The 13,582-nt window shown below is 52.1% G+C and overlaps 1 protein-coding gene across 11 annotated transcripts in view; it reads left to right on the forward strand.

Moving 5' to 3' along the window:
* FHAD1 (forkhead associated phosphopeptide binding domain 1) overlaps nt 1–13,582 on the forward strand; it is a 133,620-nt gene that overhangs the window by 90,778 nt on the left and 29,260 nt on the right. For 8 of the 11 annotated variants that reach the window (XR_007136481.1, XM_047791956.1, XM_047791957.1 and 5 more), the window contains 4 exons: nt 2,291–2,398; nt 6,046–6,153; nt 11,359–11,532; nt 13,287–13,512. Coding sequence is in view for 10 of the 11 variants with exons in the window: in XM_047791956.1 (XP_047647912.1) it covers nt 2,291–2,398; nt 6,046–6,153; nt 11,359–11,532; nt 13,287–13,512 (616 nt within the window). In the remaining variant the exon portion in view is untranslated. The remainder of the gene's footprint in view (nt 1–2,290; nt 2,399–6,045; nt 6,154–11,358; nt 11,533–13,286; nt 13,513–13,582) is intronic. The other 3 variants (XM_047791961.1, XM_047791959.1, XM_047791963.1) reach the window with 3 other exon arrangements.

The raw sequence follows: 13,582 nt of genomic DNA on the forward strand, positions 1-13,582 counted from the left end.
GCTCTCCCCTCCTTTGTTGAAAATGTTGCACTTCTGTTGATGTGTCCAGACTAGCTTTGGGGAAAGCCCTACTCCATTGTTCACTCATACTTACCTTGTGGTCACCCTCCGATCCCTGAGTCGTTTTTACAAAATGTTTTCATTAGCGCTTCAATCCCAAGACAGCACAGAAGAGTGAAGAGTGCAGGCTTTGCAGCCAGATGGGACACGGGTTCGAATCCTGACTAGGCTATTTACTGGCTCAATGCCTACCTTCCTTAAAGCATGGCTATCTATGAGCATTAGAGATAATGTACCATGAAGCCTTGACCGCCAGTTGGGAAAACTGTAAACAGCGTCCATCGCTCAATGAGTGGTTGCTATTAATATTACTATTAATATGTTCACTTCTGCTTCTCTTAGACCCTCGCTTTTATCAACCCCCTAGCCCATCCCTCCCCCTCAGAGTGAAATCCAGGCTCACCCTCCACCAGGGAGGAAATAAGGAGCCTGCTGGGCAGAGCCTGTGCGGTTTGATCTGCTCCAGAGAGGGAAGGGGTTTCCATGCGGGGTCTCTGTGCCGTTGTGCTCTGCAGGCCTCTGTAAACAGTGTCAGCTCCTGGTCCTGAGCTGTTCCTCCAGGGGCAGTGAGGAGGAGGGGGAGGAGGGGGAGAGGGAGGAGGAGGGGGAGGAGGGTGTCACAGGGGCTCCCTGGGGCCAAATGCCACTGAGGGGTCAACAGCACAAGGATGGGGAAGCCCCTTGAATGTAGGGATTTCGGGGTCACGGGGCACTTCAGGAGAGAGATTTAAGGAAAGCCTGGTGGAGAGCCCCATGGCAGGGAGGGCGCTGCGGCCAGGTCACCCCAGGCCCCCTTCTCCTGACAGGACCTCTCCATGGCTTCTTGTCAGGGGAATCTGAGATGAACATTCCAGACACAGCCTTGGCTCAAACTCCAACCGTCATTTGATTTTTCCTTTTCTTAGACTTTCCTTCACATTGTCAGATGAATCTTTAAGGGCAACAGAATCCCTAGGTCATAAAGCAGGTTGGAGGTGGCGTTAAAGCTGGACTCCCCTCACATGCCCGAGGGGGCCAGCAGCTGAGTGTGCGTCGGGCAGGGACAGCCCTGCCCCGAGTGCCCGTCTCAGCGGCAGCAGAGCTGCCGAGAGCAAAGTCCCAAGGGTAGACCTGAGATCAGGTGCCGTGGAGCCAGCCTCAGCCACTGGTGGGAACGTGTCTGACCCGAAACACGCCTCCAAGGTTCAAAATAAACCGAAACGCCCATGTCACTCTTCTTCGGCTTCGTTGAGGGCTGGTATTCAAAGAGCTGAGTGTTGGGGGTTTTTTAAATGACTTTACACTGCCAAATATATAAAAAATATTGACAGAAAACGGTAAGCCAACTATAATGGAAGAAATAAAAATCATTAAAAAAAGGAAAACATATATAAAGATATGTAGTATTTCATCCATCGTATGAATTAAATATTTTCGCAGGCTAATGTAGGGCCCTGAACCCCGGCTCTCATGGAAACCACGTTCCAAGCTCCAGCCCTCGGTCAGGCCAGCTGGTGTTTAAAACACAGCCCGCTTGCAAGTCGAGGTGTCCTTTCTTCCAGTGACAAGAAACAGGGGCCTTGCTGGAAGCGTATATCCTCCCGTGATTTACATGAGCCATTTCACCAAAGGGCTTATCAGCAGCTCCCTTCCCAGATAAAATTCCTTGATTAGGGGCCCTAAACACTAACCATGTCCCTGCCACCCTCCCAGAGCGTCCCCTGTGAGGTTTGCTGCCACCCCTTCTAGAAACTGCTAGGTGTGACTTTAATTCAAGGCACTGCCCTTTTCTCAAAACCTGATTCTCTTTAAGAGATTTATTTCAATAATGGGAAATTCTATTATTAATGAGATTCTCCTTCTTATCACAGAGGCCTCCTGGCACAGCGATAAGAGCTCAGCCTCTGAAATAAGACAGGCTTGGTCCCTGCTCACTCGCTCCCCGCCAGGGCCTCTGCACAGGGGCAACGGCTTCTCTCCCTGCAGGGTTCAGTCCTGGCCTCAACACTGACAGACCCCAGGGCCCTCACCTACCTGCTGTGCCTCCGTTTCCTCATCTGTAAAATGGAGACGCGTCTCTGGTGAGATTGCCCTGAGCGAAAACTGGGTGAGCAGTGCTGGCCTCGGGCCCTGGCATGTGAGACCAGCCCCCCAACGTTAGAGCCGCTGCCATGATTATCAGTATTGGCATTATTAGCAACGCGCCCCCTAAATGGGCAGGCAACCAAAAAGACTGGTCATTGATTTTCAGGTCTTGGAGAGCAGCATGGCCCGTGAGAAAAGGAAAGCAAAGGAAGCCTTAGAGACAGAGAAGAGGAAAGTGCAGGATCTGGAGAACCACTTAACCCAACAGAAGGAGGTACGAGGAGCAGAGAGAGACAGGGGGCTGTGGCAGCCGAAACCCCTCTGCAGGGAGCTCCAGAAGCAGACGTGAGGCCGTGGGTCGGTGCCCTGATGTAGAGCAGGAGGTGAAGCGGGCGGGTGGGAGCAGCGCCTCCAGCATCACGCGTTGTACCACTCAGCAGCCACATGACCCAGGGCAGATGGCCGAACCCCCTGAGCCTCGTCTCCTCCTCTGTAACACGGGCGTGGTGACAGGCCCTGCATCGCAGGATCAGATGAGTTAGTGCACTTGAGTGCTTCGAACTGCGCCTCGCACATGGAGGACCCTCTCCGTGAGCACACCTGGTCGACTAAATACCTGGGGGAGAGAGATGCAGTCCGGGGAGAACCCTGGGTTGGAGTCTGGGTCAGTCCCTCAGCCAGCGTCCTCCTCCTCCTCAATGAAAGGTACCATGGAGTGCCCTAGTGGCCTAGCAGTTAAGGATCTGGCGTTGTCCCTGCTGTGATGTCGGTTCGATCTCTGGCCCAGGAACCTCCTAACGCCTCGGATGCAGCCAAAAAAAACCAAACAAAAAATGGTGTTTATTATGCAACCCAGCATAAGCATAGTAGAGAAACACCTTCCTGGCTCCAGCCTCCTAGTTTCTTAGACTCCAAAGTAGACCCTCCCTGGACTGATGGGCAGGTGCAAACACTGCAGAGTAGGATGGAGCAGACAGGACCATAAGCAGACCACGCAGTGGTCACGTCAGATAAGCGCTGGGGGTCAGCGCATTCTGGAACCACTAAGTACACTCTCAAGGAGTGGGTGATGGGGGGGTGGTGTCCAAGCACCAGGCCTGGGCAGAGTTGGAGACATTTCCCACCCCCCGCCCCCGCCCCGCAACAGCCTGGGACTGGGCCTACCACCCACAGCTGCCCGGAGCCGCTGCGAGAAGCAGACCCCAAGGCCGAGAGGAGGGGTGTCCCTCGGGTCAGCCGGAGCGCTCAAGTCACCCTGGAAGTCAAAGAAGGCTTCCAGGAGGCCAGGGAGACATGCCCCCTGTGACTTGTTATGGCCCCTACAGGAGCCGGGCTCCAGGGATGGAGGGAGCAGACGCAGACACGTGCCAGCCCTCACGGAACGTCCAGAAACAAAGCTGGTGACTCAGCGAATTATTTAATTCAGTTTTTTCCATCCATCCGCCAATATTTACTAAGCCCCTACTGTGTGCCAGGCCCTACTGAGTGTTGGGGACACTGCAACACACCACACAGACACGGCCAGGCCCTGCCAGACCTTCCACTCTAGAGCGTAGGACAGACGGCCACGTGAACAAGTGGCAGGTGACTCCAGAGCCACAGGCAGCAGGGAAGACAAAACAGGGGCGGGTTGGCAGGGGCCCAGAGACAGAGAAGTGACACTAAGTGAGACCTGGAGGGGAAAGGGAATGCCAGGGGGACATCTGGGGAAAAAGATGCCATTATGCCAGGTGGCCCAAGTGCAAAGGAAGGGGGACCTGAGTTAGCTCAGGGTCCGGGGGCAGGAAAGATGAAGTAAAGCTAGAACAAAATGGAAGCCAAATGAGGGGTCAGGGCAAGAAAGCCTGGTTCAAATTCCAGCTCTGCCCTAACATGCTGTGTGACCCTGGTCAAGCCCCTTGCCCTCTCTGTGCCCTCATCTGTACTGTGGGTATAGTGACAGGTTTGTTGCCAAGAATCAGTGCATTTGTTGTGAAGCCCTTGCTCAGGCGTGGTCCGAGTCCAGGTCGGGTGGGGAGGATGGTGTGCACAGCAGGATGTGGGCACTGGACAGTCAGGCAAAGACCTTGGCAGTGGGACTGTGCCCATGCAGGGAAGTGAGGTCAGAGTCCACATAGGGTGAGGGAGCACCGACACAGGGCAAGCCTTGTTAAGGGGTGGAAGCCAAACTGTGGTCCCTTATGCGGATGGGCCAGGGGTGGGTTTTTGGAGCGTGGGCTGCTGCTGTACGGGATGGCAGACTCTGTGCCAGCCCAAGTATGAATAGTCAAGCATGTCTCCTGCCTCCAGGTAGGGTGGCATGTGAGTCAGGAGGATGGGTCAGGCAAGGTCCAGAAGCCGGGGGCAGAATGGTCAGGTCAGGGCACCGCCATCCCAGCTGGCCTCCTCGTGGTGTGACAGTGGCACATCACTCATCCTTACTGCTCCCTTGCAACCTCCATGTCCCCACCTGCAAAACGGGGGGCTTGCGTTCAGTGCTCAGCGCAGGCGCTCAGGTTGCAGCCTTTAGGGGGTGGGCAGTGTCATCGTTACCATTTTCCTTGGTAATTTGCCAAGCAGCACAAATTAAGAGAAAGGGAAGGAGTCACCTGCCCGAGGGGGAAGGGAAGCGCTTGGTGGCCTCGTTGGACAGGCAGGAGGCAGACTGACAGGGTGGGGGCTGGACAGTCTCAGGCCGGCCTGGCAGAGGGAAAACGCCAGGCCCACGCAGAGAGGAGAGTCAGAGCTCAGGTGGGGCGAGGAGGCCAGGCGCAGCGGGGCTCTGGCAAGACGGTCTTTTCTCCGGAGCCAGCCGTCTCCAAAGTATAGTAATTTTCAATAATTTTTCTTTTTGTCCAATAATGCATGTTCCTTTAAAGAAATTTTAGGATATAGACCAGCGAAAGAAGAAAATATAAATTACTGCACTCTCAGTTGCCTCCCCCCAGGTTGCCACTATTTACATGCTTAGTACATGTCTTTCCAGTCTTTGGTTTATACGTATGTTATTTATTTATTTGAAATGATGTTCATGTGAGTTTAATACTCGTATGGAAGGCATAACTGTAAGAGTTTCAACAGGAGTCCCCACTGTGGCGCAAGAGGATCCGCAGCGTCTCTGGAGCACTGGGCTGCAGGTTTAATCCCCAGCCCCACACAGTGGGTGAAGGATCTGGTGTTGCGACATAACTGCAGCTTAGCTGATCCCTGGTCCGGGAACCCCACATGCCTCGGGGTGGCAAAAAAAAGGGGGAAGAAAAAAAGGTTTCAACAGCTGCAATAAAGTTTCTCGGTCCTTCTCTGGCTGAGAAGGCTTGTGTGGCTGAGGCTTGTGTGGCTGAGGCTGGGCTCCAGTCCCCTCCTCATCCACATCTGTGGGCTCTTACGTTCTCAGTCCCGACCTGTCCTGGATTTCCATTTTCGGACCCAAGCCTTTGTAGGCTGGAGAGAGACCACCAGCGTCCTCTGAAGCCACAGGCATCAGGTCTGCTGGAACAGGAAGTGTCTCCCCACCCCCCGCCTGCCCCCAGCTTTGCCTCTCCTGCCCCACCTCCCCAAAAGCCAGGTACTTCCCAACAAGGAACCACACTGGTGCCAGCACACATCAGTTTGGTAGTTTAGTTAATGGCTCAGCACCAAATGCCTTGACCTGAACACTCACCAGCCTGTCACTTCCTGAACAGCAGCCCAGAAATCCTGAATAACAAATAACTCTCTCTTTTACGGGCATAACTAACCAAGTCGTGACTTCCGGGTTCTCGCCGTGCTGGGCACGCCACGCTTCTCCGCTGTCTCCCTAACAGGCGTCCCGTTCCCTGAGCTCTTCCTCCCAAACCCTGACTCACTGGTGTCAATGATTACTAATCCTGGCTTCCCCCTGTCGTGTCATTTCCCCTCCTTTCTCCTGCACACACCCTCCCATCACTTGTCCTGGACTTCCAGATTGCAGAGAGCAGCATCGCCTACGAGAAACACAAAGCGATGGAGGCCATAGAGAAGGAAAAGAAAAAGGTGCAAGATCTAGAAAACCGCATAACCAAGCAGAAGGAGGTATGAGTCTCAAAGAACAAAGACTGGCAGGGCTAGCAGGGCCGCGGGCGCGGGGCTCCAGCAACAGGTGGGCTGGGTTCAAATCCTACCTCTGCCACCCTCTGGCTGAGGACGTTCGGGAAGGCTTGATAGCTAACGTACACAGAGAAAAGCACCTGGCGCTCGGGGCATGCTGCATGTCTTGGCTGCTTTTAATATTTATCATCCTCATCATCATCATGATTAGCTCACAGCCAGGAAGCAAAAGGGCAGAATCGGTACCCAGGACTGTCTGACTCCAGAACCCCTCATCATCACCCCTTCTGTGTCTGTCCTTGAGCTTGACGTGGGCTCAGCTGCCTGGGGTTCCAGAGGGAGTGTCAGGATATGGTGCCTGAGTGTCTGATCCCCTCAATGCGAGTTCCACTGGAATGTGTCATCATCGTCAAGAGTAACCTCATAATCAAACCACACTTAATTTTTGTTTGTTTGTTTGTTAGGGCCACACTTGAGGCATGTGGAGGTTCCCAGGCTGGTATCTCATCAGAACTACAGCTGCAGGCCTACGCCACAGCCACAGCAACATGGGATCCCAGCCACATCTGCAGTCTACACCACAGCTCATGGCAACGCCAGATCCTTAACCCACTGGGTGAGGCCAGGGATCGAACCTGAAACCTCATGGTTCCTAGCTGGATTCGTTTCCACTTCACCGCAATGGGAACTCCTACATTTACAGTTATTACTGGAAGCAGGAGATGCAGTTGGAACAAAAGCCGTTCAAGGACCCTGTCTTAGGCACTTCCAAGCTGGAGGACTGGATCTACTCCTCCTGGGTCCCAACAGTGCAAGGGACACACAGGTACACAATGGCCACTATCTCAAAAGTCCAGGCAAGTGAAAAAGAATCTGAGAAAGAATGGCTATGTGTATGTGTATAACTGAATCACTTTGTTGTACAGCAGAAATTATCACAACACTGTAAATCAATTATGCTTCAGTAAAACGTTAAAAAATGGAAAAACAACAAAAAGTCAAGGCAGATGATAAACACACAGCCTAGCAATAGTGGGTTAAATTTAAATATAGGTAAATACAATGTCAAAGGCGTTTCAAGACCAGATGGAGCTAAACAGGTCTTTTAAGTCTCTTCACAGCAAAATCTTAGATCATTTTCTTGGAAGAAAGTTTTCCCAACACCAACATGCAGGGAGTCACTAGGGAAGGGGGAGGGGCGGTGGGTATTTTAAAGGCCAGATTCCTGGGCTTGGCTCCCAGAGATTCTGACTCACTGTCTGTAGGGTGGACTCTGAGATCTGCCTTTTTAACAAACAATCCCGGAGGTGCACAAGAGAGACCAGTGCCCAGAAACCGCGTCTGGATTACGCATCAGGCACCACTTTTTAAGAGAGCCCTCGTCCAGCTGGAGTGTGTCCAGAGGAAGCAGACCAGAGCTGGGCAAAGTGATACAAGATTTGTCAGCCCCGGGGCTAACACACCTGTGCAGGATTCCCCTTGTGCAGGTGGATGCTGCAGGCTGGGAGAGAGGCCAGGAGCCACCTTGACACACAGCCTTGTTTTCCCGAATGGTTCACCATGGTTCTTCTACACAGTGCTTCAGTTAGGGGTAGGAGAAAAGGGGGAGTTCCCACTTTATTTATTTATTTATCTTTTTTTTTTTTAGGACTCCCCCAGAGGCATATTGATATTCCCAGACTAGGGGACGAGTGGGAGCTGCAGATACCAGCCAATGCCACAGCCACAGCCACACCAAATCCGAGCCGCATCTGTGACCTACACTGCAGCTCATGACAATGTCAGATCCTTAACACACCGAGCGAGGCCAGGGATCGAACCCACATCCTCATGGATACTAGTCGGGTTCTTAACCCGCTGAGCCACAATGGGAACTCCCAAGGAGTTCCAATTTTTTGTTTGTTTGTTTTCTGTCCTTTTAGAGGCGCACTTGCGGCATAGGGAGGTTCCCAAGCTAAGGGTCCAATCGGAGGTGCAGCTGCCGGCCTACATCACAGCCACAGCAACACCAGATCCAAGCCGAGTCTGCAACCTACACCCCAGCTCACGGCAACGCCAGATCCTTAACCCACTGAGAGAGGCCAGGGATCCAACCTGAAACCTCATGGTTCCCAGTCGGATTCATTTCCACTGCACTGCGATGAGTTCCAATTTTAAAATAGATTACTCAGGAGAGAAAATGGATGAGTGAGACTAATGCAAAAAAAAAAAAAAAAAGTTTGTATCATGAAATCAATGAATGGGTCCAGTTTTCACTCCAGCATTCACAGTGAAGCGGAACACCCAGTGGCTGTGCAGTTCACTAGACAAAAATGGCCCAGGGGCTCCTGGAAAATAGACCACTCTGGATCCTCGACCCAGAGAGCATCTCTCCTCAGGATCGTCATGGAGGGGACTCTGTAAAACGCAACCAACAGCCTCCTCGGTGACAGTGGCGACACCAGAGGGCAAGGTCTTGTGACAACCCTCAAGGCAGGCTGGGGACATCACAGCAGACAGGGAGAAACTGCCCCACGGGCTCCCCTTTACCAGGAAAGACCGAGGAAGTACTCGGATGCAGAGTGGCTTATTTGCATGCTGTTTTACTTGTATGCACAGAAGGGCAGTCGAAAGATGGATTTCACCTATGCAAAAAAAAAATAAGATTTATGTGGGAAGAAGAGGAGAGGGGGAGGAAAGAAGTAAATCCAGACCCACCGGAACAGTGAACTTGAGTAGCCGCCCAGGAGCAAAGATGCCAGGCAGCACGTCCTGCCCTTAGGCAGCTTCACGGCCCATCCAAGAAACCAGCTCGGCTTGGTGTGGATTCTCCAGGAAGCTGGAGTGTCGTGCTATGGCATGCCAGACTGTGTCCCCAGGCCTACACCCTGTCCTCACTGGGATTTTTCAACCCTCGTGACCCCATCAAGACCGCAAATAAGAACAAACTGAACCCAGCAACGGTACTGAAAAAAATGAAGTGACTGCCGAACAAGGCTTGCAGGCCTCGTGTGATGAAAATCACGTTTTGTTTTGTTTCCCCCCAAAACCTGTTTCCTTTCCCAATTATAAAAGGAGCACGCATTTGCTCTAGAATTTTTGAAATGTATGGAAAATCACTCAGAAGACAAGAAAAACTGCTGGTGATTCCGCCGAGTGGAGTCCCCACGAGTGACATTTTTTTCTCTTTTTAGGGCCGCACCTGCAGCATATGGAAGTTCCCAGGCTAGGAGTCAAATCGGATCTGCAGCTGCCAGTCTGCACCACAGCCACATCTGTAACCTATGCCACAGCTTGCGGCAACCCTGGATCCTAAACCCACCGAGCGAGGCCAGGGATCGAACCCACATCCTCATGGATATGAGTTGGGTTCTTAAGCCACTGAGCCACAGTGGGACCTCCACGAGTGACATTTTGATGTGGTTCCTGGCAGGTCACCTTTATGTCAATCATTATCACGGACATCAGTTTGTCGCAAAGTGATGTGCGCTGGTCCACTGTGCACGCGGATTTGGACGCCGTGCTTCGGCTTGATATTTACAAACACGGCCACACATCTCTGAACATTTCCCCACAACCTGCCGATGAAGGATGACCTGGGTTTGCACTGTGTTGAGTGAACCCTGATGCATTCACTCTCGGGCACTGGGCTGTTTCTCGCTTTTCACTAGAGTGAAAAATGCTTGGCTGAGCAGCCCTGTGCTATCCTTAGGGTACACCGCCAAGAGTGGAATCCCGGAGTCATGGGCTAGGAACATTTGTAGGCTCATGGTACACGTTCCCACATGACACCCCAGAAAGTTCCTACCGGTTTTCACTGCCATCAGCAGAGTCTAAGGATGCCCAGCGCAGCGCCTCAAGAATGTATTTGATAATGAATTAAATAATGAAATTTGTGAGAAGGCGACATCCAGTATGATTCCAACTATATGACATCCTGGGAAAGGCAAAACTATGGAGATAGTGAAAAGATCAGATTAGTAAGTGGGGGGGTGAAGAGATGGAGCACAGAGGATCCAGGGGACAGTGAAACTCTTCTGTATGATATAGAACGACGTGGATACATGTCCTTATACATTTGTCCAAACCTATAGAATGTACAACACCAAGAGTGACCCCTCATGTAAACTATGGACTCTGGGTCATAATGATACAGTCAGAGAGTAGGTTTATCAATTATAACAAATGTGGAGTTCCCGTTGTGGCTCAGCAGGTTAAGAACCCAGCTAGTAGCCATGGGGAACGCGGGTTCAATCCCTTGCCCTGCTGAGTGGGTTAAGGATCCGGCGTGGCCGTGAGTGTGGTGAGGGTCACAGATGGGGCTCAGGTCTGGCTTTGCTGTGGCCGTGGTGCAGGCCAGCAGCTGCAGCTCCAGTTCAACCCCTAGCCTGGAATGGTATGCTGCAGGTGCAGCCCTAAAAAAAAAATATATATATATATATATATATATATAAAACAAACGTACCAATCCACTGGGGGATGTTGAGAGTGGGGAGGGGTGTGCGGGTGGTGGGGGCACAAGGGAGATGAAAGCTCTCTGTACTTTCTGCTCAGTTTTGCAGTGAACCTAAAACAGCTCTAAAAAATGAAGTTGAATAAAGTCCATCCAGCCCCAGCAGAGGGCCTGTCACAAAGCCCGCATTCCACCATGGTTGAGGGTGAACCCATGGAGGAGCGTAGAATTTGGACAGATGGGAAGAACGGGTTCCAGGAGGAGGGGGAGATGTTGAGGACATGGCACCCGGAGTCGAGTCTTGCCGGGGCCCCAGGGGAGAAGTGGAGGTCACCCCGGGGCCGAAGCCACGGAGGACGATGGGGGAGCGTCCTCAAGGCAGGCTCTGTGACAAAGCGGTGAAGGAACTCGGCACATTTATCCTGGAAAATAGATTTAGGGAGAGACATGACAGCCGTCCTCAAATATTTAAAGGGCTGCCTCATAAAAGAGAAATAAAACATTTTCAATGAGCTCCAGGTGACAGAACTGAGCTCAGAGACCAAAAATCTCAAGGAGACAGCTCTCAGCTGAATATAAAAGAGAGTTCCCTGGTAATTGGAGCCTTCCAGAGAAAGCATGGACCTTGGACTTAAAAAAGGATCAACAGAACAATAACAGAGCAGAGGTCACCTCCTCTCTGAAAACAGGGGAGGGGGAGGCTAGGGTGAGTAGTTATTCCCGAATTGCAGGTAATTTGGTGTTTGCTATTTGTCTAGGAAATAGATTTACAAGTGCAAAAAGAAGACATCTTAAATAATAAATTAAATGACGCACTGGCCATGGTAGAAAAGACCCAGAAATCAAAGACAGCTGAGTGTCTAAAGGCAGAGAGCCTCACCATGCAATTAAAGGAAACAGTAGCTGAACTGGAAACTGCCAAGACAAAGATGGTGAGTTGATGCCTCTGGGGATGGGAGAAGTTTCCCCTCCGTTGAAGATCTCAGTTCTAGGAGGATGCGTGGTTTAGACCAGGGCTTCTTGGCCTCCACTGTCCGTGTTCGGGGCTGGCTAACTTTCTTGTTGTGGGGGGGGGGGGGGCTGTCCCACGCTTTATAGGATATGTGACAGCAACCCTGGCCTCTACCCATGAGATGCCAGCAGCACCTCCTCCAGCTGTGACCACCAAAATCACCCTCTATTGAGAAGTATTCATTTAGCATAAAAAGTAAACAGAAGCTGTGCCACCCTCTCTCGAGGGCCTTCTAAGATGCTGTCATTCCAGGTCTTCATGGGTTGGGGCTGAAGGATGGAGCAGCCCCGGAATTTAGGGATCAGTAACTATTCCCCAGCCTTCAGGATAAAGTTTTTCAAAGTTAGCTCGGCATTCAAGGCCCTCCGCCAGCAGGGCTCCATACCACACTCACCTGTCATTCATACATTGAACAGACAGGTGTGTAGACAAGGATGAGGATGGGATCTGGCAGAAGTGTACCAGGTGAATCTGAGATGGACCAGAGCTGGAGACACCGGCTTGGTGTGTGGCATGTGGTGGCCAGCGATGTAGGCCAGAATCACAGGACAGAGGAGGGGAAGCAGGGAGTCGCTGTCGAGAGAGTTACAGGAGAAGTGGCGGGACTTGATAACCGATTGACAGGACAGGCATAGAGGGGAGGGAAGAGCCAAGGGCAGGGGGTGGGGGCGGTGGAGCTTGATGGCACGTGGAAGTAGTGGACATAGAGAGGTGGGGTGGGGGTCTCTTGCAGGAGAGGGACTCTCTTCTAGAGATGATGAAGAATTCAGATGGAGGCGAGGGTAAGGGTATCAAGGTTCAAAAATCGCCAAACTTTCAGGGCACAATAGATTGGGGGGAGGAGGCAAGACAGGAAGACTAAATGTGAAAGACAGAGCCCCGTGGGGCGTGGGGTGATTGTTGAAAAGAGTGGGCGTGTGTGAGCGTCTCAGGCAAAGAATCTTCACATCTGAAAGAGGTCAGAGGCCCAACGTGTTAACTAGGAATTGGGGGGCAAGAGGGTGACGTCATCCAAAGATCAGAGGAGGCTGGGAGGGGGGTGGGGGGGAGAAGTGGGAGGGAAGCCGGTGAGACACTGAGACCCAGGGTGGGAGAACACTTGCAGGCAGAGAGCACTGTCGAGGGAAGGGCGGTGGGGGGGGGGGGACCACTGGCAATTTCTGTTTTCAAGAAATCCAAATTCATTGCTTTTTTCTTGTAAGACTGTCCTCATTAATTGAACAAATACTGAGCATCTAGGTCTCAGTGCTGAGGCAGGGATCTAGGCACTGACGCTGAGGGCACATCGGTCTATCAGAAAGAGCACATGGGTCTATCAGAAAGGGCACGTTTCTGCTCTCACGGAGCTTACCTTGTGGTGGGAGTGAGAAATCAGAAATGAGATCATTCAGATGGTGGTAGGTGCCTCGGGGAAGATAAGACAGGATGACGTCCCCTTTAGATAGGCAGTCGGAGAGGGCCTCTCCGATGAAGTGACATTGGAGCTGAGGCCTGACACACTAGGAGTCCGCTGTGCAAGGAGCTGGAGGAATGTACCATGCAGAGGGAACCGCACATGCAAAGGTCCTGGGGTGGGGCCGAGTGGGTGCCGGCGGATGCAGAGGGGAATGTTGCTATTGTTGTTATCATCGTGTCTGGCTCCGAAGCTCTCACTGACCGTGTCTGTTTTCCCAGATCATGATGGAGGAGCGGATACAGCGGCAACAGCACACAGTGAGGGCCCTCCAGGAAGACCACGAATCCCAGAAGCACGGATTTGAAAACGAAATCATGGAGTACAAGGAGCAGATCAAACAGCACTCCCAGACGATCGTGAGTCTGGAAGAAAGACTCCAGAAAGTGACCGAGCATCATAAAAAAATAGAAGGAGAGATTGCAACGCTGAAGGACAACGAGCCAGGTTGGTCCAGAGAGACGCCGAGGACATCTGAGCGTTCAGGGCAGGTTCTGATGACCCTGGGGGTCCCCGT

Source organism: Phacochoerus africanus, chromosome 8 (genome assembly GCF_016906955.1).
Source record: "Phacochoerus africanus isolate WHEZ1 chromosome 8, ROS_Pafr_v1, whole genome shotgun sequence".
In the NCBI taxonomy this organism is placed as follows: domain Eukaryota; kingdom Metazoa; phylum Chordata; class Mammalia; order Artiodactyla; family Suidae; genus Phacochoerus; species Phacochoerus africanus.